The 25,197-nt window shown below is 53.5% G+C and overlaps 1 protein-coding gene across 1 annotated transcript in view; it reads left to right on the forward strand.

Annotated features, from left to right (window-relative positions):
* spag5 (sperm associated antigen 5) overlaps positions 1 to 25,197 on the forward strand; it is a 73,014-nt gene that overhangs the window by 22,715 nt on the left and 25,102 nt on the right. The window contains exons 7-11 of the mRNA XM_072470003.1: positions 20,350 to 20,497; positions 20,612 to 20,674; positions 21,415 to 21,577; positions 23,045 to 23,157; positions 24,585 to 24,759. Coding sequence (XP_072326104.1) covers positions 20,350 to 20,497; positions 20,612 to 20,674; positions 21,415 to 21,577; positions 23,045 to 23,157; positions 24,585 to 24,759 — 662 coding nt within the window. The remainder of the gene's footprint in view (positions 1 to 20,349; positions 20,498 to 20,611; positions 20,675 to 21,414; positions 21,578 to 23,044; positions 23,158 to 24,584; positions 24,760 to 25,197) is intronic.

Consider the following 25,197-nt stretch of genomic DNA (forward strand, 5'->3'; position numbering starts at 1 on the left):
TCGGGAGAGGGGACAGTGCTGCCAATCTGGTAGGTTGGGTGAGGGGACAATGCTGCCAGTCTGGTAGGTCGGGAGAGGGGACAGTGCTGCCAATCTGGTAGGTCGGGAGAGGGGACAATGCTGCCAGTCTGGTAGGTTGGGAGAGGGGACAATGCTGCCAGGCTGGTAGGTCGGGAGAGGGGACAGTGCTGCCAATCTGGTAGGTCGGGAGAGGGGACAGTGCTGCCAGTCTGGTATGTCGGGTGAGGGGACAATGCTGCCAGTCTGGTAGGTCGGGTGAGGGGACAATGCTGCCAGTCTGGTAGGTCGGGTGAGGGGACAATGCTGCCAATCTGGTAGGTCGGGAGAGGGGACAGTGCTGCCAATCTGGTAGGTCGGGAGAGGGGACAGTGCTGCCAATCTGGTAGGTCTGGAGAGGGGACAGTGCTGCCAGTCTGGTAGGTCGGGAGAGGGGACAATGCTGCCAGTCTGGTAGGCCGGGTGAGGGGACAATGCTGCCAGGCTGGTAGGTCGGGAGAGGGGCCAATGCTGCCAATCTGGTAGGTCGGGAGAGGGGACAGTGCTGCCAGTCTGGTATGTCGGGTGAGGGGACAATGCTGCCAGTCTGGTAGGTCGGGTGAGGGGACAATGCTGCCAGTCTGGTAGGTCGGGTGAGGGGACAATGCTGCCAGGCTGGTAGGTCGGGTGAGGGGACAATGCTGCCAGTCTGGTAGGTCGGGAGAGGGGACAGTGCTGCCAGGCTGGTAGGTCGGGTGAGGGGACAATGCTGCCAGTCTGGTAGGTCGGGAGAGGGGACAATGCTGCCAGTCTGGTAGGTCGGGTGAGGGGACAATGCTGCCAGTCTGGTAGGTCGGGAGAGGGGACAATGCTGCCAGTCTGGTAGGTCGGGAGAGGGGACAGTGCTGCCAGGCTGGTAGGTCGGGAGAGGGGACAGTGCTGCCAGTCTGGTAGGTCGGGTGAGGGGACTGTGCTGCCAATCTGGTAGGTCGGGAGAGGGGACAGTGCTGCCAGTCCTGTAGGTCGGGAGAGGGGACAGTGCTGCCAGTCCTGTAGGTCGGGTGAGGGGACAATGCTGCCAGTCCTGTAGGCAGGGAGAGGGGACAATGCTGCCATCTCTCCAGCTGGAAGATTTTTGATTAAATCTCACTCTAAATTCAAAACTTCACTTTTTTATCAATCTAGTTCATGGAATGTAGGTGTCACTAGCTAGACCAGCATTAAGGTGCCAATACCTAACTTGACGATAAGTCGGGGGATAAGCCGCTTTTCTTGACTAGCAGTCCATGTGGTGTAGGTACACCCACAGTGCTGTTAGTGAGGGAGTTACAGGACAGTGAAGGAATGGAGATATTATTCCAAGTCCGGGTGGTGTGTGATTTGAAGGGGAACCTGCAGGTGGCGGTGTTCACGTACATCTGCTGCCCTCGTCCTTTTAGGTGATAGAGGTCACCGGTTTGGAAGGAATGCAGTGCAAGGGGCGTGCAGCACTGTTCCAGCTTCTGTTTCTTGAATGAAACATTAAACCAATGCCGTGTCTGCTTGGCACTGTTCACCTTGGGGAGAAGATTGGAGAGGTTGGCACTGTTCACCTCGGAGAGGTTGGCACTGTTCACCTCGGAGAGGTTGGCACTGTTCACCTCGGAGAGAAGAAGGCTAAGAGGAGATTTGATGGAAATGTTCAAAATCATGAATGGGAGGGGTCAAGTAATGTGAATGCGGGCGTGGCTGTGTTTTTTCAAGACTGGGTGATGGTGCACAGAGGTGGGCTCGGTTGATCCTTGATTGATTTGGGCGGCACGGTAGCACAGTGGTTAGCACTGCTGCCTCACAGCCCCAGAGATCTGGATTTGTTCCGGACTCAGGTCACTGTCTGTGTGGAATCTGCATGTCTCCCCGTGCCTGTGCGCTGGTTTTCTCCCACAGTCCAAAGATGGTGGATTGGCCGCACTGTAATGCCCCTTGGTGTCCAGGGTGTGGTGAAGGAGGTGCAGTGTCCAGGGTGTGGTGAAGGAGGTGCAGTGTCCAGGGTGTGGTGCAGGAGGTGCAGTGTCCAGGGTGTGGTGAAGGAGGTGCAGTGTCCAGGGTGTGGTGAAGGAGGTGCAGTGTCCAGGGTGTGGTGAAGGAGGTGCAGTGTCCAGGGTGTGGTGAAGGGGGTGCAGTGTCCAGGGTGTGGTGAAGGAGGTGCAGTGTCCAGGGTGTGGTGCAGGAGGTGCAGTGTCCAGGGTGTGGTGAAGGAGGTGCAGTGTCCAGGGTGTGGTGAAGGAGGTGCAGTGTCCAGGGTGTGGTGCAGGAGGTGCAGTGTCCAGGGTGTGGTGAAGGAGGTGCAGTGTCCAGGGTGTGGTGAAGGAGGTGCAGTGTCCAGGGTGTGGTGCAGGAGGTGCAGTGTCCAGGGTGTGGTGAAGGAGGTGCAGTGTCCAGGGTGTGGTGAAGGAGGTGCAGTGTCCAGGGTGTGGTGCAGGAGGTGTAGGACTGGCTGGGGTATGGGTTTTGGGCCCTGCTGGAGGTCCTCGGTGCTGACTTTGTGTTGGAATGTGCTGTGCTGGGCCAGGTCGTGGCTGTAGCTGGTTTCCTGTTGTCCCCTGGAGCTTGGGCTATCCCTTCTCGAAGGTTCTTTTTTACTGAAATCCTGAGTGGGCTCTTCTGAGCAGAGTCCTGCACTTTGGTCGATACCCTGTTGCCCTCTCCGTGCGGCCGGGGCGCTTTTTTATTTGATTGAGGGTGGGCGTGTGCCTGGAGAATACGGACCCACGGATTAGATCCTGACCCTTTGTTAACCTGTAATCCATTCCTGGTAATTCCCAGGCCCTGTTGTTGGGAGGCGTAAATGGTACTGATCATCATGCAAATATATAGCTGTCCTCTGTAATTGTTTGGAATGATGTTGGTTCTGTACTGGGCCTGAAGACTGGGGTTATGTTGGGTGATATATATGTAACAACCCTTTATAACTGTGCTTCCCGCAAAACATCTTTTTTTTTTAATGGGTGGGTATAGAGAATCCGTGATTGGTCCCTGCAGGGGTACAGACGGGTCTGCTATCTGAGGAGAGGAGGTTGTGGTGGGTTGTTGGTGCCTCCTGCTGCTGCTGGAATTGAGGGGGATGTATAATGGTGCGCGCCCGAACATCTGTAATTGCAAACAGTGGCCGCGTGGGAAGGTGTGCACCATTTTACCAACTTTTCATGGCTTTATCCTGTTTCTCCCTTCACTGGTGGGGTTTTGGAGGTATTGAATTATTCCTAATGATTGTATTAAGCCAATTGTACTGTTCTCCTGAACCCCCTCTGTATTCATGTGTGTGGAACCTTTTCTTGTGGTGCTGGACTATTCCTGTGGTTTACAAAGAACAAAGAAAATTACAGCACAGGAACAGGCCCTTCGGCCCTCCCAGCCTGCGCCGATCCAGATCCTTTATCTAAACCTGTCGCCTATTTTTCAAGGATCTACTTCCCTCTGTTCCCCGCCCGTTCATATATCTGTCTGGATGCATCTTAAATGATGCTATCGTGCCCGCCTCTACCACCTCCGCTGGCAAAGCGTTCCAGGCACCCACCACCCTCTGTGTAAAAAACTTTCCACGCACATCTCCCTTAAACCTTACCCCTCTCACCTTGAAATCGTGACCCCTTGTAATTGACACCCCCACTCTTGGAAAAAGCTTGTTGCTATCCACCCTGTCCATACCTCTCATAATTTTGTAGACCTCAATCAGGTCCCCCCTCAATCTCCGTCTTTCCAACGAAAACAATCCTAATCTACTCAACCTTTCTCCATGGCTAGCACCCTCCATACCAGGCAACATCCTGGTGAACCTCCTCTGCACCCTCTCTAAAGCATCCACATCCTTCTGGTAATGTGGCGACCAGAACTGCACGCAGTATTCCAAATGTGACCTAACCAAAGTCCTATACAACTGTAACATGACCTGCCGACTCTTGTACTCAATACCCCGTCCGATGAAGGCAAGCATGCTGTATGCCTTCTTTTTTTTTTTTAATAATATTTTATTGAAAATTTTTGGTCAACCAACACAGTACATTGTGCATCCTTTACACAACATTGTAACAATACAGATAATAATGACCTTTTTAAATTTAAACAAAAACAACAACAAATAAATAAATATTAAATAACAAAAAATAAAAACTAGCCCTAATTGGCAACTGCCTTGTCTCAGGCCACACACCCCCCCCATCCCCCCCCCATCCCTCTTCCCCCCCCCCCCCCCCCATCCCCCCCCCATCCCTCTCCCCCCCCCCCCCCCCCCAAGTCCTGCGCCGCTGCTGCTGCCTTCTTTGTTCTCCCCTATCTATCTTTCCGCAAGATATTCGACGAACGGTTGCCACCGCCTAGTAAACCCTTGAGCCGACCCCCTTAGGACGAACTTAATCCGCTCTAACTTTATGAACCCCGCCATATCATTTATCCAGGTCTCCACCCCCGGGGGCTTGGCTTCTTTCCACATTAGCAATATTCTGCGCCGGGCTACTAGGGACGCAAAGGCCAAAACATCGGCCTCTCTCGCCTCCTGCACTCCCGGCTCTTGTGCAACCCCAAATATAGCCAACCCCCAGCTTGGTTCGACCCGGACTCCTACTACTTTCGAAAGCACCTTTGTCACCCCCATCCAAAACCCCTGTAGTGCCGGGCATAACCAAAACATATGGGTATGATTCGCTGGGCTTCTCGAGCACCTCGCACACCTATCCTCCACCCCAAAAAATTTACTGAGCCGTGTTCCAGTCATATGTGCCCTGTGTAATACCTTAAACTGAATCAGGCTTAGCCTGGCGCACGAGGACGACGAGTTTACCCTGTTTAGGGCATCTGCCCACATCCCCTCCTCAATCTCCTCCCCTAGCTCTTCTTCCCATTTCCCTTTTAGTTCGTCCATCATAGTCTCCCCTTCGTCTCTCATTTCCCTATATATATCCGACACCTTACCGTCCCCCACCCATTTCTTTGAGATGACTCTGTCCTGCACCTCTTGTGTCGGGAGCTGCGGGAATTCCCTCACCTGTTGCCTCGCAAAAGCCCTCAATTGCATGTACCTGAATGCATTCCCTTGGGGCAACCCATATTTCTCGGTCAGCGCTCCCAGACTCGCAAACTTCCCATCCACAAATAGATCTTTCAATTGCGTTATACCTGCTCTTTGCCACATTCCATATCCCCCATCCATTCCCCCCGGGGCAAACCTATGGTTGTTTCTTATCGGGGACCTCCCCAGTGCTCCGGTCTTTCCCCTATGTCGTCTCCACTGTCCCCAAATCTTCAGTGTAGCTACCACCACCGGACTCGTGGTATAGTTCCTTGGTGAGAACGGCAATGGGGCTGTCACCATAGCCTGCAGGCTGGTCCCCCTACAGGACGCCCTCTCTAATCTCTTCCACGCCGCTCCTTCCTCCTCTCCCATCCACTTACTCACCATTGAAATATTAGCGGCCCAATAATACTCACTTAGGCTCGGTAGTGCCAGCCCCCCCCCTTTCCCTACTACGCTGTAAGAATCCCTTCCTCACTCTCGGAGTCTTCCCGGCCCAAACAAAACCCATGATACTCTTTTCTATCCTTTTGAAAAAAGCCTTCGTGATCACCACCGGGAGACACTGAAACACAAAGAGGAATCTCGGGAGGACCACCATCTTAACCGCCTGCACCCTCCCTGCCATTGACAATGCTACCATATCCCATCTCTTGAAATCTTCCTCCATCTGTTCCACCAACCGCGTCAAATTTAGCCTGTGCAATGTGCCCCAATTCTTAGCTATCTGGATCCCCAGGTAACGAAAGTCTCTTGTTACCTTCCTCAACGGTAGGTCTTCTATTTCTCTACTCTGCTCCCCTGGATGCACCACAAACAGCTCACTCTTCCCCATGTTCAATTTATATCCTGAAAAATCCCCAAACTCCCCAAGTATCCGCATTATTTCTGGCATCCCCTCCGCTGGATCCGCCACATATAGTAGCAGATCATCCGCATATAAAGATACCCGGTGTTCTTCTCCTCCCCTAAGTATTCCCCTCCATCCCTTGGAACCTCTCACGCTATCGCCAGGGGCTCAATCGCCAGTGCAAACAGTAATGGGGACAGAGGACATCCCTGCCTTGTCCCTCTATGGAGCCGAAAATATGCCGATCCCCGTCCATTCGTGACCACACTCGCCACTGGGGCCCTATACAACAGCTGCACCCATCTAACATACCCCTCTCCGAACCCAAATCTCCTCAACACCTCCCACAGATAATCCCACTCCACTCTATCAAATGCTTTCTCGGCATCCATCGCCACTACTATCTCCGTTTCACCCTCTGGTGGAGCCATCATCATTACCCCTAACAACCTCCGTATGTTCGTGTTCAGCTGTCTCCCCTTCACAAACCCAGTTTGGTCCTCATGAACCACCCCCGGGACACATTCCTCTATTCTCATTGCCATTACCTTGGCCAAGACCTTGGCATCTACATTGAGGAGGGAGATTGGTCTGTAGGACCCGCATTGTAGCGGATCCTTTTCCTTCTTTAAAAGAAGCGATATCGTTGCTTCTGACATAGTCGGGGGCAGTTGTCCCCTTTCCTTTGCCTCGTTAAAGGTCCTCTTCAGTAGCGGGGCGAGCAAGTCCAAATATTTTCTGTAAAATTCAACTGGGAATCCGTCCGGTCCCGGGGCCTTTCCCGTCTGCATGTTCCTAATTCCTTTCACCACTTCTTCTACCGTGATCTGTGCTCCCAATCCCATCCTTTCCTGCTCTTCCACCTTGGGAATTTCCAGCCGATCCAAAAAGTCCATCATTCTCTCCCTCCCATCCGGGGGTTGAGCTTCATACAATTTTTTATAAAATGTCTTAAACACTTCATTCACTCTCTCCGCTCCCCGCTCCGTCTCTCCATCTTCGTCTCTCACCCCCCCCCTATTTCCCTCGCTGCTCCCCTTTTCCTCAATTGGTGTGCCAGCAATCTGCTCGCCTTCTCTCCATATTCATACTGTACACCCTGCGCCTTCCTCCATTGTGCCTCTGCAGTGCCTGTGGTCAGCAAGTCAAATTCCACATGCAGCCTTTGCCTTTCCCTATACAGTCCCTCCTCCGGTGCTTCCGCATACTGTCTGTCCACCCTCAAAAGTTCTTGCAACAACCGCTCCCGTTCCTTACTCTCCTGCTTCCCTTTATGTGTCCTTATTGATATCAGCTCCCCCCTAACCACCGCCTTCAACGCCTCCCAGACCACTCCCACCTGAACCTCCCCATTGTCATTGAGTTCCAAGTACTTTTCAATGCATCCCCTCACCCTTAAGCACACCCCCTCATCCGCCATTAGTCCCATGTCCATTCTCCAGGGTGGACGCCCTCTTGTTTCCTCCCCTATCTCCAAGTCTACCCAGTGTGGGGCATGATCCGAAATGGCTATAGCCGTATATTCCGTTCCCCTCACCCTCGGGATCAATGCCCTACCCAACACAAAAAAGTCGATGCGTGAATAGACTTTATGGACATAGGAGAAAAACGAGAACTCCTTACTCCTAGGTCTACTGAATCTCCACGGGTCCACCCCTCCCATCTGCTCCATAAAATCCTTAAGCACCTTGGCTGCTGCCGGCCTCCTACCAGTCCTGGACTTCGACCTATCCAGCCTTGGTTCCAACACCGTGTTAAAGTCTCCCCCCATTATCAGCTTTCCGGTCTCTAGGTCTGGGATGCGTCCTAGCATTCGCCTCATAAAATTGGCATCGTCCCAATTCGGGGCATACACGTTTACCAACACCACCATCTCTCCCTGTAATTTGCCACTCACCATCACGTATCTGCCCCCGTTATCCGCCACTATAGTCTTTGCCTCGAACATTACCCGCTTCCCCACTAATATAGCCACCCCCCTGTTTTTCGCATCCAGGCCCGAATGGAACACCTGCCCTACCCATCCTTTGCGCAACCTAACCTGATCTATCAGTTTCAGGTGCGTTTCCTGTAACATGACCACATCTGCTTTAAGTTTCTTAAGGTGTGCGAGTACTCGTGCCCTCTTTATCGGCCCGTTAAGCCCCCTCACGTTCCACGTGATCAGCCGAGTTGGGGGGCTTCCCACCCCCCCCCCTTGCCGGTTAGCCATCATCTTTTTCCAGCTTCTCGCCCAGTTCCCACGCAGCTGTATTTCTCCCAGACGGTGCCCCCCCGCCCATCCTTTCCCGTACCCACTCCCCCCTTTCCCCAGCAGCAGCAACCCAGTAATCCCCCCCCCCCCCCGCTAGACCCCCCGCTAGCGTAATTACTCCCCCCATGTTTCTCCCAGAAGTCAGCAAACTCTGGCTGACCTCGGCTTCCCCCCGTGATCACGGCTCGCCCCGTGCGGCGCCCCCTCCTTCCTGCTTCTCTATTCCCGCCATAATTATCATAGCGCGGGAACCAAGCCCGCGCCTCTCCCTCGGCCCCGCCTCCCATGGCCAACGCCCCATCTCCTCTCCCTCCCCACCTCCCCCCATCACCACCTGTGGGAGAAAGAAAAGTTACCATACCGCAGGATTAATCATACAATCCCTCTTCGCCCCCCCCCCCCCCCCCCCACTCGTCCCACCACTTTGTCCAAACGTTCATTTTCGTAGTCCAATCATTCCAATTTTTCTTCTACAATAAAAGTCCACGCTTCATCCGCCGTCTCAAAGTAGTGGTGCCTCCCTTGATATGTGACCCACAGTCTTGCCGGTTGCAGCATTCCAAACTTTATCTTTTTTTTGTGAAGTACCGCTTTGGCCCGATTAAAGCTCGCCCTCCTTCTCGCCACCTCCGCACTCCAATCTTGATAGACGCGGATCACCGCGTTCTCCCATTTACTACACCGAGTTTTCTTCGCCCATCTAAGGACCATTTCTCTATCCTTAAAACGGAGAAATCTCACCACTATGGCTCTGGGAATTTCTCCTGCTCTCGATCCTCGCACCATAACTCGGTACGCTCCCTCCACCTCCAACGGACCCGTCGGGGCCTCCACTCCCATTAACGAGTGCAGCATCGTGCCCACATATGCCCCGACGTCCGCCCCCTCCACACCTTCAGGAAGGCCAAGAATCCTCAAGTTGTTCCTCCTTGCGTTATTTTCCAGTGCCTCCAACCTCTCCACAGATCGTTTCTGGTGTGCCTCCTGTATCTCCGACTTCACCACCAGGCCCTGTATATCGTTTTCATTCTCTGCTGCTTTCGCCTTCACGACCCGAAGCTCCTGCTCCTGGGTCTTTTGTTCCTCTTTCAGCCCTTCAATCGCCTGTAATATCGGGGCCAACAACTCTTTCTTCATTTCCTTTTTTATCTCCTCCACGCAGCGTTTCAAAAACTCTTGTTGTTCAGGGCCCCATGTTAAACTGCCACCTTCCGACGCCATCTTGGTTTCTGCTTGCCTTCCTTGCCGTTGTTCCAAAGGATCCGCTGCAATCCGGCCACTTTCCTCTCCTTTTTCCATCCGTGCCCAGGGGGAACACCCTTCTGGTTTACCGCACGGTGTTTTCAGCCGTTAAAATTGCCGTTGGGGCTCCTATCAAGAGCCCAAAAGTCCGTTTCACAGGGAGCTGCCGAAACGTGCGACTCAGCTGGTCATCGCCGCACCCGGAAGTCTCGCTGTATGCCTTCTTGACCACTCTATCGACCTGCGTTGCCATCTTCAGGGTACAATGGACCTGAACTCCCAGATCTCTCTGTACATCAATTTTCCCCAGGACTCTTCCATTGACCGTATAGTCCGCTCTTGAATTAGATCTTCCAAAATGCATCACCTCGCATTTGCCTGGATTGAACTCCATCTGCCATTTCTCTGCCCAACTCTCCAATCTATTTATATTTTGCTGTATTCTCTGACAGTCCTCCTCGCTATCTGCAACTCCACCAATCTTAGTATCATCTGCAAACTTGCTAATCAGACCACCTATACCTTCGTCCAGATCATTTATGTATATCACAAACAACAGTGGACAAGCACGGATCCCTGTGGAACACCACTAGTCACCTTTCTCCATTTTGAGACACTCCCTTCCACCACTACTCTCTGTCTCCTGTTGCCCAGCCAGTTCTTTATCCATCTAGCTAGTACACCCTGAACCCCATACGACTTCACTTTTTCCATCAACCTGCCATGGGAAACTTTATTAAACGCCTTACTGAAGTCCATGTATATGACATCTACAGCCCTTCCCTCATCAATTAACTTTGTCACTTCCTCAAAGAATTCTATTAGGTTTGTAAGACATGACCTTCCCTGCACAAAACCATGCTGCCTATCACTGAAGTCTATTTTCTTCCAAATGTGAATAGATCCTATCCCTCAGTATCTTCTCCAACAGTTTGCCTACCACTGACGTCAAGCTCACAGGTCTATAATTCCCTGGATTATCCCTGCTACCCTTATTAAACAAAGGGACAACATTAGCAATTCTCCAGTCCTCCGGGACCTCACCCGTGCTCAAGGATGCTGCAAAGATATCTGTTAAGGCCCCAGCTATTTCTTCCCTCGCTTCCCTCAGTAACTTGGGATAGATCCCATCCGTACCTGGGGACTTGTCCATCTTAATGCCTTTTAGAATACCCAAAACTTCCCCCTTCCTTATGCCGACTTAACCTAGAATATTTAAACATCCATCCTTAGCCTCAACATCTGTCATGTCCCTTTCCTTGGTGAATACCGATGCAAAGTACTCATTAAGAATCTCACCCATTTCCTCTGACTCCACGCATAAATTCCCTCTTTTGTCTTTGAGTGGGCCAATCCTTTCTCTAGTTACCCTCTTGCTCCTTGTATACGAATAAAAGGCTTTGGGATTTTCCTTAACCCTGTTGTCAAAGATATTTCATGACCCCTTTTAGCCCTCTTTATTGCGCGTTTGAGATTTGTCCTACTTTCCCGATATTCCTCCAAAGCTTCATCAGTTTTAAGTCGCCTAGATCTTGTGTATGCTTCCTTTTTCATTTTAGCTAGTCTCACAATTCCACCCATCATCCATGGTTCCCTAATCTTGCCATTTCTATCCCTCATTTTCACAGGGACATGTCTGCCCTGCACTCTAATCAACCTTTCCTTAAAAGACTCCCACATTTCAAATGTGGATTTACCCATAAACAGCTGCTCCCAGTCCACATTCCCTAGCTCCTGCCGAATTTTGTTATACTTGGCCTTTCCCCAATTTAGCACTCTTCCTTTAGGACCACTCTCGTCTTTGTCCATGAGTATTCTAAAACTTACGGAATTGTGATCGCTATTCCCAAAGTAATCACCGACTGAAACTTCAACCACCTGGCCGGGATCATTCCCAATACCAGGTCCAGTATGGCCCCTTCCCGAGTTGGACTATTTACATACTGCTCTAAAAAAACTCTCCTGGATGCTCTTTACAAATTCTGCTCCATCTACACCTTCAACACTACGTGAGTCCCAGTCAATGTTGGGGAAGTTAAAATCTCCCATCACGACCACCCTATTGCTCCTACATTTTTCTATAATCTGTCTACATATTTGTACCTCTACTTCACGCTCGCTTTTGGGAGGCCTGTAGTAAAGACCCAACAATGTTACTGCACCCTTCCTATTTCTTAGCTCTACCCATATTGCCTCAGTGCTCGAATCCTCCATCGTGCCCTCCTTAACCACAGCTGTGACATCATCTCTGACCAGTAATGCAACTCCTCCACCCCTTTTACCTCCCTCTCTATCCCTCCTGAAGCATCTATACCCTGGGGTATTTAGTTGCCAATCTTGCCCTTCCCTCAACCAAGTCTCAGTAATACCAATAACATCATATTCCCGGGTACTAATCCAAGCCCTAAGTTCATCTGCCTTACCTGCTACACTTCTTGCATTGAAACAAATGCACCTCAGACCACCTGTCCCTTTTCGTTTATCATCTCTTCCCCGTCTACTCTTCCCCTTAGTCACATTGAGTTTATTATCTAGTACCTTACTGGCTTTAGTTGCTGCCTCTTTACTGACCTCTAACTTCCTAATCTAGTTCCCATCCCCCTGCCATATTAGTTTAAAACCTCCCCAACAGTGTGTAGACCATCCGATTTGTAATGGTCCCACCGCCCCCAGAACCGGTTCCAATGTCCCAAAAATCTGAACCCCTCCCTCCTGCACCATCTCTCAAGCCACGCATTCATTCTGACTATCCTTAAATTTCTACTCTGACTGTCTCGTGGCACTGGTAGCAATCCTGAGATTACTACCTTTGAGGTCCTACTTTTTAGCTTATCTCCTGACTCCCTAAATTCTGATTGTAGGACCTCATCCCGTTTTTTACCTATATCTTTGGTGCCTATATGCACCACGATAACTGGCTGTTCACCCTCCCCCTTCAGTATGTCCTGCAGCCAATCTGAGACACGCCTGACCCGTGCACCCGGGAGGCAACATACCATTCGGGAGTCTCGTTTTCGACCACAGAAACGCCTGTCTACTCCCCTTATGATTGAATCCCCTGTGACTATAGCCCTGCCAGTCTTTTTACCATCCTTCTGTGCAGCAGAGCCAGCCACTGCCATGAGCCTGGCTACTACTGCCTTCCCCTGGTGAGTCATCTCCCCTAACAGTATCCAAAACGGCATACCTGTTTTGGAGGGAGATGATCGCAATGGACACCTGCACTGCCTTCCTGCTCTTTCTCTGACTTTTGGTCACCCATTCCCTGTCTCCCTCACCAATCCTAATCTGGGGTGTGACCAACTCACTGAACGTGCTATCCACGACCTCCTCAGCATCGCGGATGCTCGAAAGTGAGTCCATCCGCAGCTCCAGAGCCGTCATGCGGTCTAACAGGAGCTGCAGCTGGACACACTTCCCGCACATGAAGGAGTCAGGGGAATCGGCCGCGTCCCTGAACTCCCACATTGAGCACGAGGAGCATAACAAGGGTCTGGGATCTCCTGTAACTTTTACCTTAACTGATTACAAATAAAATATCAAATAATGAATAAGTGAAAGGAATAAAGATTTTACTTACCAATCACAATACTTACCAACCCAGGAAGAGTTAAATTTCTCCCAGCTACTAATTGAAGCACTTTCCTTACCAACCAATCAGGTCACTGCTTTGCTGTGATGTCACTCTTCAAATTTATCCCCAAAGACCCTGTGGCCGCAGCTCCGCCCACTCCAGCTGCATTCCCGCCGGACAGACTCGAATCCGCGCAGCAACCCCGCCCACTGCAACAGCTGCATTCCCGCGCAGACTCGAATCTGCGCAGCAGCTCCGCCCACTGCAACAGCTGCATTCCCGCGCAGACTCGAATCCGCGCAGCAACCCCGCCCACTGCAACAGCTGCATTCCCGCCGAACAGACTCGAATCCGCGCAGCAACCCCGCCCACTGCAACAGCTGCATTCCCGACGCAGACTCGAATCCGTGCAGCAGCTCCGCCCACTGCAACAGCTGCATTCCCGACGCAGACTCGAATCTGCGCAGCAGCTCCGCCCACTGCAACAGCTGCATTCCCGCCGTACAGACTCGAATCCGCGCAGCAACCCCGCCCACTGCAACAGCTGCATTCCCGCCGAACAGACTCGAATCTGCGCAGCAGCTCCGCCCACTGCAACAGCTGCATTCCCGCCGGACAGACTCGAATCCGCGCAGCAGCTCCGCCCACTGCAACAGCTGCATTCCCGCCGGACAGACTCGAATCCGCGCAGCAGCTCCGCCCACTGCAACAGCTGCATTCCCGCGCAGACTCGAATCCGCGCAGCAGCTCCGCCCACTCCAGCTGCATTCCCGACGCAGACTCGAATCCGCGCAGCAGCTCCGCCCACTGCAACAGCTGCATTCCCGACGCAGACTCGAATCCGCGCAGCAGCTCCGCCCACTGCAACAGCTGCATTCCCGCGCAGACTCGAATCCGCGCAGCAGCTCCGCCCACTGCAACAGCTGCATTCCCGCCGAACAGACTCGAATCCGCGCAGCAGCTCCGCCCACTGCAACAGCTGCATTCCCGCGCAGACTCGAATCCGCACAGCAGCTCCGCCCACTCCAGCTGCATTCCCGCGCAGACTCGAATCCGCGCAGCAGCTCCGCCCACTCCAGCTGCATTCCCGCGCAGACTCGAATCCGCACAGCAGCTCCGCCCACTGCAACAGCTGCATTCCCGCGCAGACTCGAATCCGCACAGCAGCTCCGCCCACTGCAACAGCTGCATTCCCGCGCAGACTCGAATCCGCGCAGCAGCCCCGCCCACTGCAACAGCTGCATTCCCGACGGACAGACTCGAATCCACGCAGCAGCCCCGCCCACTGCAACAGCTGCATTCCCGCCGAACAGACTCGAATCCGCGCAGCAGCTCCGCCCACTGCAACAGCTGCATTCCCGACGGACAGACTCGAATCCGCGCAGCAGCCCCGCCCACTGCAACAGCTGCATTCCCGACGAACAGACTCGAATCCGCGCAGCAGCTCCGCCCACTCCAGCTGCATTCCCGCCGGAAACATCGAATCCGCGCAGCAGCTCCGCCCACTGCAACAGCTGCATTCCCGCGCAGACTCGAATCCGCACAGCAGCTCCGCCCACTGCAACAGCTGCATTCCCGCGCAGACTCGAATCCGCACAGCAGCTCCGCCCACTGCAACAGCTGCATTCCCGCGCAGACTCGAATCCGCGCAGCAGCCCCGCCCACTGCAACAGCTGCATTCCCGCGCAGACTCGAATCCGCGCAGCAGCCCCGCCCACTGCAACAGCTGCATTCCCGACGAACAGACTCGAATCCGCGCAGCAGCTCCGCCCACTCCAGCTGCATTCCCGACGCACTCGAATCCGCGCAGCAGCTCCGCCCACTGCAACAGCTGCATTCCCGCCGGACAGACTCGAATCCGCGCAGCAGCTCCGCCCACTGCAACAGCTGCATTCCCGCCGGACAGACTCGAATCCGCGCAGCAGCTCCGCCCACTGCAACAGCTGCATTCCCGCCGGACAGACTCGAATCCGCGCAGCAGCTCCGCCCACTGCAACAGCTGCATTCACGACGCAGACTCGAATCCGCGCAGCAGCTCCGCCCACTGCAACAGCTGCATTCCCGACGCAGACTCGAATCCGCGCACAGCCCCGCCCACTCCAGCTGCATTCCCGCGCAGACTCGAATCCGCACAGCAGCTCCGCCCACTGCAACAGCTGCATTCCCGACGCAGACTCGAATCCGCGCAGCAGCTCCGCCCACTGCAACAGCTGCATTCCCGCCGGACAGACTCGAATCCGCGCAGCAGCTCCGCCCACTCCAGCTGCATTCCCGCCGGACAGACTCGAATCCGCGCAGCAGCTCCGCCCACTGCAACAGCTGCATTCCCGCCGGACAGACTCGAATCCGCGCAGCAGCTCCGCCCACTGCAACAGCTGCATTCCCGCCGGACAGACTCGAATCCGCGCAGCAGCTCCGCCCACTGCAACAGCTGCATTCCCGACGCAGACTCGAATCCGCGCACAGCCCCGCCCACTCCAGCTGCATTCCCGCCGGACAGACTCGAATCCGCGCAGCAGCTCCGCCCACTGCAACAGCTGCATTCCCGCCGGACAGACTCGAATCCGCGCAGCAGCTCCGCCCACTGCAACAGCTGCATTCCCGCCGGACAGACTCGAATCCGCGCAGCAGCCCCGCCCACTGCAACAGCTGCATTCCCGACGGACAGACTCGAATCCGCGCAGCAGCTCCGCCCACTGCAACAGCTGCATTCCCGACGGACAGACTCGAATCCGCGCAGCAGCTCCGCCCACTGCAACAGCTGCATTCCCGACGCAGACTCGAATCCGCGCAGCAGCTCCGCCCACTGCAACAGCTGCATTCACGACGCAGACTCGAATCCGCGCAGCAGCTCCGCCCACTGCAACAGCTGCATTCCCGCCGAACAGACTCGAATCCACGCAGCAGCTCCGCCCACTGCAACAGCTGCATTCCCGACGAACAGACTCGAATCCGCGCAGCAGCTCCGACCACTCCAGCTGCATTCCCGCCGGACAGACTCGAATCCGCGCAGCAGCTCCGCCCACTCCAGCTGCATTCCCGACGGACAGACTCGAATCCGCGCAGCAGCTCCGCCCACAGCAACAGCTGCATTCCCGCCAAACAGACTCGAATCCGCGCAGCAGCTCCGCCCACTGCAACAGCTGCATTCCCGACGGACAGACTCGAATCCGCGCAGCAGCTCCGCCCACTGCAACAGCTGCATTCCCGACGGACAGACTCGAATCCGCGCAGCAGCTCCGCCCACTCCAGCTGCATTCCCGACGCAGACTCGAATCCGCGCAGCAGCTCCGCCCACTGCAACAGCTGCATTCCCGCCGAACAGACTCGAATCCGCGCAGCAACCCCGCCCACTGCAACAGCTGCATTCCCGACGGACAGACTCGAATCCGCGCAGCAGCTCCGCCCACTGCAACAGCTGCATTCCCGACGCAGACTCGAATCCGCGCAGCAGCTCCGCCCACTGCAACAGCTGCATTCCCGCCGGACAGACTCGAATCCGCGCAGCAGCCCCGCCCACAACAACAGCTGCATTCCCGACGCAGACTCGAATCCGCGCAGCAGCTCCGCCCACTGCAACAGCTGCATTCCCGCCGGACAGACTCGAATCCGCGCAGCAGCCCCGCCCACAACAACAGCTGCATTCCCGACGCAGACTCGAATCCGCGCAGCAGCCCCGCCCACTGCAACAGCTGCATTCCCGACACAGACTCGAATCCGCGCAGCAGCTCCGCCCACTGCAACAGCTGCATTCCCGACGCAGACTCGAATCCGCGCAGCAGCTCCGCCCACTCCAGCTGCATTCCCGACGCAGACTCGAATCCGCGCAGCAGCTCCGCCCACTGCAACAGCTGTATTCCCGCCGTACAGACTCGAATCCACGCAGCAGCTCCACCCACTCCAGCTGCATTCCCGACGGACAGACTCGATTCCGCGCAGCAGCTCCGCCCACTGCAACAGCTGCATTCCCGCCGAACAGACTCGAATCCGCGCAGCAGCTCCGCCCACTGCAACAGCTGCATTCCCGCCGTACAGACTCGAATCCACGCAGCAGCTCCGCCCACTGCAACAGCTGTATTCCCGCCGTACAGACTCGAATCCACGCAGCAGCCCCGCCCACTGCAACAGCTGCATTCCCGACGAACAGACTCGAATCCACGCAGCAGCTCCGCCCACAGCAACAGCTGCATTCCCGCCGAACAGACTCGAATCCACGCAGCAGCCCCGCCCACAGCAACAGCTGCATTCCCGACGCAGACTCGATTCCGCGCAGCAGCTCCGCCCACTGCAACAGCTGCATTCCCGCCGGACAGACTCGAATCCGCACAGCAGCTCCGCCCACTGCAACAGCTGCATTCCCGCCGGACAAACTCGAATCCGCGCAGCAGCTCCGCCCACTGCAACAGCTGCATTCCCGACGCAGACTCGAATCCGCACAGCAGCTCCGCCCACTGCAACAGCTGCATTCCCGACGCAGACTCGAATCCGTGCAGCAGCTCCGCCCACTGCAACAGCTGCATTCCCGCCGAACAGACTCGAATCCGCGCAGCAGCTCCGCCCACTGCAACAGCTGCATTCCCGACGCAGACTCGAATCCGCGCAGCAGCTCCGCCCACTGCAACAGCTGCATTCCCGCCGAACAGACTCGAATCCGCGCAGCAGCTCCGCCCACTGCAACAGCTGCATTCCCGACGGACAGACTCGAATCCGCGCAGCAGCTCCGCCCACTCCAGCTGCATTCCCGACGGACAGACTCGAATCCGCGCAGCAGCTCCACCCACTGCAACAGCTGCATTCCCGCCGAACAGACTCGAATCCGCGCAGCAGCTCCGCCCACTGCAACAGCTGCATTCCCGACGGACAGACTCGAATCCACGCAGCAGCTCCGCCCACTGCAACAGCTGCATTCCCGACGGACAGACTCGAATCCGCGCAGCAGCTCCGCCCACTGCAACAGCTGCATTCCCGACGCAGACTCGAATCCGCGCAGCAGCTCCGCCCACTGCAACAGCTGCATTCCCGACGGACAGACTCGAATCCACGCAGCAGCTCCGCCCACTGCAACAGCTGCATTCCCGACGGACAGACTCGAATCCGCGCAGCAGCTCCGCCCACTGCAACAGCTGCATTCCCGACGCAGACTCGAATCCACGCAGCAGCCCCGCCCACTGCAACAGCTGCATTCCCGACGCAGACTCGAATCCGCGCAGCAGCTCCGCCCACTGCAACAGCTGCATTCCCGACGGACAGACTCGAATCCACGCAGCAGCCCCGCCCACAGCAACAGCTGCATTCCCGACGAACAGACTCGAATCCGCGCAGCAGCTCCGCCCACTGCAACAGCTGCATTCCCGCCGAACAGACTCGAATCCGCGCAGCAGCTCCGCCCACTGCAACAGCTGCATTCCCGACGCAGACTCGAATCCGCGCAGCAGCTCCGCCCACTGCAACAGCTGCATTCCCGACGGACAGACTCGAATCCACGCAGCAGCCCCGCCCACTGCAACAGCTGCATTCCCGCCGAACAGACTCGAATCCGCGCAGCAGCTCCGCCCACTGCAACAGCTGCATTCCCGACGCAGACTCGAATCCGCGCAGCAGCTCCGCCCACTGCAACAGCTGCATTCCCGCCGAACAGACTCGAATCCGCGCAGCAGCTCCGCCCCCTCCAGCTGCATTCCCACCGAACAGACTCGAATCCGCGCAGCAGCTCCGCCCACAGCAACAGCTGCATTCCCGCCGGACAGACTCGAATCCGCGAAGCAGCTCCGCCCACTGCAACAGCTGCATTCCCGACGAACAGACTCGAATCCGCGAAGCAGCTCCGCCCACTGCAACAGCTGCATTCCCGACGAACAGACTCGAATCCGCGCAGCAGCTCCGCCCACTGCAACAGCTGCATTCCCGACGAACAGACTCGAATCCGCGAAGCAGCTCCACCCACTCCAGCTGCATTCCCGCCGAACAGACTCGAATCCGCGCAGCAGCTCCGCCCACTGCAACAGCTGCATTCCCGACGCAGACTCGATTCCGCGCAGCAGCTCCGCCCACTGCAACAGCTGCATTCCCGCCGGACAGACTCGATTCCGCGCAGCAGCTCCGCCCACAGCAACAGCTGCATTCCCGCCGGACAGACTCGAATCCGCGCAGCAGCTCCGCCCACTGCAACAGCTGCATTCCCGCCGGACAGACTCGATTCCGCGCAGCAGCTCCGCCCACAGCAACAGCTGCATTCCCGCCGGACAGACTCGAATCCGCGAAGCAGCTCCGCCCACTGCAACAGCTGCATTCCCGACGAACAGACTCGAATCCGCGAAGCAGCTAGTTTCAATACTCACCGCTCGACTCTGTAGCTCCGCCCACTCCAACAGCTGAATTCCCGCCGAAAAGGAAGTTACTGTGAAAAGCCCCTAGACGCCACATTGCGGCGCCTGTTCGGGGAGGCCGGAACGAGAATTGAAACGTGCTGCTAGTCTTGTTCTGCATTACAAGCCAGCTGCTTTAGCCCACTGTGCTAAACCAGCCCCTGGTAGTGTTGTTTGTTAACTTGTAAAACTGGAAGTCTGGAATATACAGCCTAGACATATGGGGAAGCAGGTTGAATAGAGGCATTCCAGAGGATGTTCAGGGGTATAGGGAAAAGGCACGTGAATGGGACATCCAAGTCATTAAGCTTGTTTTGGGAGTTGGTACAGATACGATGGGCTGAATAGGCTCCTCCCGTGTTGTAATAATTGCGTGAAGCCCGTCTTTTCCAGTGTTCTGACCGATGTTTATCTCCCAGCCTACTTGGCTAAAAAACAGACGATCTATTTGGTCATTCCCACTTTTCTGTCTGGGGCCTGTGTGTGTAAATTGACTGTCATGTTTCCTGCACTCTAACAGTGGCTAACTTCACAAATAACGTTTTCTAAGCTGTTCAGGGGCTTCGGGATGCCCTGGACTGCAAGTTCCTTGTCTTTCAAATTTATTTCTGGATGCTACTGGTGAAATATATGCCAATGGTGGGATGGGCACAATGTGGTAGAATCGCTATTTGGCAGTAGTGAGGATTGGTGACTGAAATGGAATCGGAAGTTGACTGTTAATTTCCATGTCTTCAGTGGAACTGTGCACAGTGTGAAACTGAGTCGATTCACTGCCTCACGATCCACCTACTTCCAAAGATCAATTTCCCCTCCCGCCTCCCTCCCTCTCATCCCTACAGGTGTTGAACAAAATGTAGCTCTCTACTTTACCCAGTTAATAAACTGGGCTGCACATGGATGAGTGATAGATGTCAGCTCAGCCCCAGGATCTCTCTCTCTCTCTCTCTCTCTGTTGGACACTGCAGAGACAATCCCTCACAAACCACTGAGTAGTTAACACTTTGATACCCATTTCAGGGTTGGAAACCATGACCGATCAGCTAGCCAAGGTGCAGGAGGAACGAGACAAGCTGATGAAGGAGAACGGCAGGTACTTTGTGGAGCTGGCCACAATAGAGGCCTCACTGAAACTCTCCGAGGCAGCACTAGCTGAGACGACAGAGAAGTGAGTCAGTTTTGTCACTGAGGTGCAGTTGCCTGTTTGCTTCTATGATTTGGTTATACAACAGTAACTATTCATGGCTGTAACTGTGTGAATATCTTCCTCGCCCTTCTCTAGGTTGCAGACCTGCGAAGCACACAATAAGAAGCTGGCAGACACTCTAAAGGAGAATGTGAAAAGGTAATAATGTGCAGAGTGGTTGGCACCATTGTCTATGTAAGCCACTGTGCTTCATTGGCTCAAAATCTAAACTAGGGGTCACTGTTTAAAAATCAGGCGTCATCCGTTTAAGGCAAATGAGAATCTTTCTCTGAGGGTCCTGAGTCTTTGGAACTCCCTCCTGCCAAAGGTCTTGGACGCCAAGTCTTTGAATATTTTAAGGCAGAGCTGGACAGGTTTTTGATAAGCAGCTGAGGATGTGGGATTGAGGTTACAGTCAGATCAGCTGTGATCTTATTGAATGACACTCGGAGCTGCGTGGCCCCCTGCCCACGATTCACATGTTTGTGAGCAGTTTGAGACTGGCCTAGGTTGGGGTGCAATACAGATTCACCAGAATGATACCTGCAGCTAAGAGGGTTAAATTATGAGGGCAGTTACTAGACTTAAAGGATCTAATTAGTGGCGTTTGTGATGATTAAAATATTCAGTAGGGTAGTTTGGGGGGGGCGGGGGGGTGGAGAGAGCAGTTTCCTCTTGTTTAGAAAAAGGGTCGGTAATCTTAAAATGAGAGGCAGGCTGTTCAGGGGTGATGTCCGGGGGCAGTACTTCACACAGTGGAAATGTGGAACCTACTCCCCCAAACAACTGAGAATTGTTCCAATTTCATTTGGAATAAGGGGCAGGTTCTATACTTCAGTCATCTCTTCTGTGTTTTGTTTTTATTGACTTCTAACTGGTGTGCTGTGTTCTTCCCTCAGTCTGCAGGACGCTGTGGATAAACTGCTGCAGGAGAAGGAATTTATGTTGTCGTCTCAGGCTGAGGTCGCCAACCTAACCAAGGCACTGACACTTAAAGATGCAGAGCTACAAGAACTCTTCGATACCCAGGCTGAGGCTGCACTGATCTCAGACTATAACAAGGTAAATGGGAAACAGCCAAAGTGTGGTGAATGGCTGTGGCTTGCATGGGAAGGCAGATATACAATTTATTGAATGTCAGTAGTGGTGTGAAGCTTCATACTTGGGCAGGGCCAGGCAGTGAGGAGACCTGTTAATGCCTGAACCCTTGCTGAGTGGCTGTGAAAATGGCAGCCACTTCCAGTTCGAGGGGACTGGACTGTGAAACCCTTCCTAAAGGAGGGAGGGGAGCAACACATTTAGGTATTTGAGGCATGTTCTTCCCCTCCCCCTAAATTTTATATATTTTTTATTTGACTAAAATGACAAGATTTCAAACCCTCAACAGGGGACTATTGGGACTAATAAGTATCTGGATTTGGATCTTCTTCACTCCCCCCACCCCCCATGTCCTTTGAGATGAGCTCCTGCCATTTTTAGACCGACCTACTTCTGGATTGCACTCCAGAGCGATAGCCTGAATCTCTGGAGCTTCTCCTGGGAAACTAGGTTATGTTCCAATTATTGGCACAGATGAGCTTTCAGAAACTCGCAGCTCCTTCAAACATCGCTCAAAGTGCAAATGACTGGACTGGTTGATGGCAGCTGATAAACACCCTCTTGTGCTCTGCTTTCTGCTTGTTGTTTCAAAGCCATTGTTGCTGAAATATTTTTCTGCGTGTCTGACACTAGATTTTGCTCTGCGTCGAACTCCACCTCGCACAAGGTCGATTTGTCACAGGACACTGTGCATTCTTTATCTCGGGTTAGGTGCTGTCCTTGTTGTTCTGGCTCAGACGGAGCACTGATTTATCCAGTCACACTTTAATAAAAAAAAAAAATTTAGAGTACCCAATTATTTTTTTTTCCAAATTGAGGGGCAATTTAGCGTGGCCAATCCACCTACCCTGAACATCTTTTGGGATGTGGGGGTGAAACCCACGCAAACACGGGGAGAATGTGGAAACTCCACACGGACAGTGACCCAGCGGTGGGATTCAAACCCGGGTCCTCAGCGCTGCAGTCTCTGTGCTAACCACTGCGCCACTGTGCTACCCTCCAGTCACACACCTTTTTATCAGCACCTCCGCTGCCCTGTTTCAGCCTCCCTCTGTAACCTCCTCCAGCCCACATTGCACTCTGCACTTTCTGATCTCTCAATTGATTTACTGCATCCTTTCCACTGTCCACTTCACTAACTGTGGTACCACCTTCTACCACCCCACCTCTCAACTGGCAAAATGGTCTATGGGAGATGAGATGGTGAGAGTGGATTCCATCAATTTTAAAAGGGAACTGGACTGATATCTGATGAACCCAGGGTTAGAGACAAAAAGGAGAGCTGTAGGGATAAACACGGTTGTGCTTTTAAAATGGCAGCAGAGGCACAATTGGCCTCCTGTGCTGTAGATAATGCTGTGGTGTTTCTCCTGAGCCTGCCTTTGTGCACATGGACTGAGGTTAAGTATATGTGTTCTGTTCTCTTGTCAGTTTATGGAGCAGGAGCTGAAGGTGACCCGTGAGCACCTGATTGAGATGGAGGGGCAGCTTGGTGAACAGGTCCGCACCCTACATGACCGCAACCTGGAGTGTGAGGAGCTGCGGTGAGTGAATGACCAGTAGGACGGGCACCCTCCCTGACCCCACCCTCGCCCAGAGTCCGGTTAAGAAAGAGTCAATTAGGTAGAAGAGTGTTTACTTCCAATGTCTTCCCACGGCGACACTGAACAGCTACTTGTGTTGTACAGGAACTTACTGAGCAGAAACTTTCTGAGAAAGGGTGAACACTGACTGAGTGAGTGGAGGCTTCCTGAGTGTGAGTTTTGAGTAAGGTGAGGAGGGATACAAATGCAGTCTGCATGGCAGAGGTGTTGGGGGGAATGGGAAGATTTATTGGAGCCAGATAGAGGGGTTCTACAGCTGGAAAAGATGATTCCGAGATGGGGTTAGGACGCAGTTATGGGCAATTTAAATAAGGGAATTGCTGCTGTGAGTCAGATCAATGATAGGCTGCGATTTTAAGCTGAAATAAATTAGAGGTTAAATGGATCAAAGCCAAAGGGAGCGGTGTAGGTCAGTAAAGCAGGAATGGGGGAATCTGTGAAACAATGAATGGGAATTTGGAAGTGGCCTTCAGTGTGGTGAAATTCTCTCTTTCTCCTCTGCCATGGACTGAACCAGAAAGACCTGTTGTCCCCAGTCTTTGTGAAATCCTCATTGCTGCTCCTATCGGGACTTTGCAAAATGTATTCCCATCATTTTCTTCCAAAATCTGCTGTTTGGTTTTAAACAGCACAGAATTTATTTTTTGCTTCACGCACAGACTAAAGCTTCCTCTTCTGCCCAACATAGTGATAGAGACATCGCAGCACAGAAGAAGTCCACTCGGAAACTCTGTCAACTCTCTGTGGAGCAATCCGCTTTCCCAATGAGGAATAGGATGTGAATCTGACTTTGCTACTGCATTGTGTGTGGACTATAGGAAAATCAATCGTTGCCTTCCATTAGGGTTTGGTACCATCACAATAGGCCCCTCTCTCTGAGGTAGTGGTCACTTTGGGGATTAAAAATAGATGTTCCGAAGGTCTTCCCTCCTCGCCAAGTACTGAAGATTCCCGATACCGAGTCCCAAGGAGGTTACTGTCAAAGAAGGAGTCAGACTCCCGAGGCTGAATTCCACAAGAATGACTGTCAAAGAAGGAACCAGCGAGGGTTACGTATCGAGTGATCACCCATGTGGAGTTTTTTAAAAATATACACGTGATGTGGCATTTATTGTCATCACCCGTGTGGAGTTTGCACATTCTCCCCGTGTTTGCAGGGGTCTCGCCTCCACAACCCAAAAGATGTGCAGGGTAGGTGGATTGGCCACGCTAAATTGCCCCTTAATTGGAAAAAATGAATTGGATACTCTAAATTAATTATTTTATTGGCATCACTAACTGCCCCCAAAAAGTCAATGTCTAACTAAATGTTGAGTGAATCTTTTTCTTTTAATAAACTTTGCTTTAATTTTACTTTTTTTAAAAAGGTCTCAGTGTGACCAGTGCCAGAGGAATCTGGATACAGTGAAGCAGGATGCACGAGAGATGTTGCTGGAGATGGGACAGCAGATGAACCAGGCTACAGTCGAGATTTCTGCTCTGAAAGCTCAGATACAAGATGTCATTAAATCAACTGCACCAACTAGAAAGAATTGGCAGCAGGTGAGTCTCCTGTTGCTCAGGATTCTTCCCCGATCCCTGGGTCAACAGGAGATAAGGTTCCCAGTAATCCAGTTTGTGGAACGGGTCATTGTGCTGAACACAGGGTGGCACGGTGGTACAGTGGTTAGCTGTACAGTGGTCACCGAGACCCGGGTTCAATCCCATCCCTGGGTCACTGTCTATGTGGAGTTTGCACATTCTCCCCGTGTCTGCGTGGCTCTCGTCGCCCCATAACCCAAAAGATGTGCAGGCTAGGTGGATTAGCCACGCTAAATTACCCCTTAATTGGGTACTCGCAATTTATTTTTTTAAATTGTGCTGAACACTGCCCAGTCACTCTGGAAAAAGCACAACAAATGGATGTTTCCAGCTGCCTGAGCTCGAAGCACTGGAACCCCCGCCCTTGTTCTCGTTGTCTTCCTCCCTTTCAGATGCTCC

Source organism: Scyliorhinus torazame, chromosome 12, assembly GCF_047496885.1.
Source record: "Scyliorhinus torazame isolate Kashiwa2021f chromosome 12, sScyTor2.1, whole genome shotgun sequence".
In the NCBI taxonomy this organism is placed as follows: domain Eukaryota; kingdom Metazoa; phylum Chordata; class Chondrichthyes; order Carcharhiniformes; family Scyliorhinidae; genus Scyliorhinus; species Scyliorhinus torazame.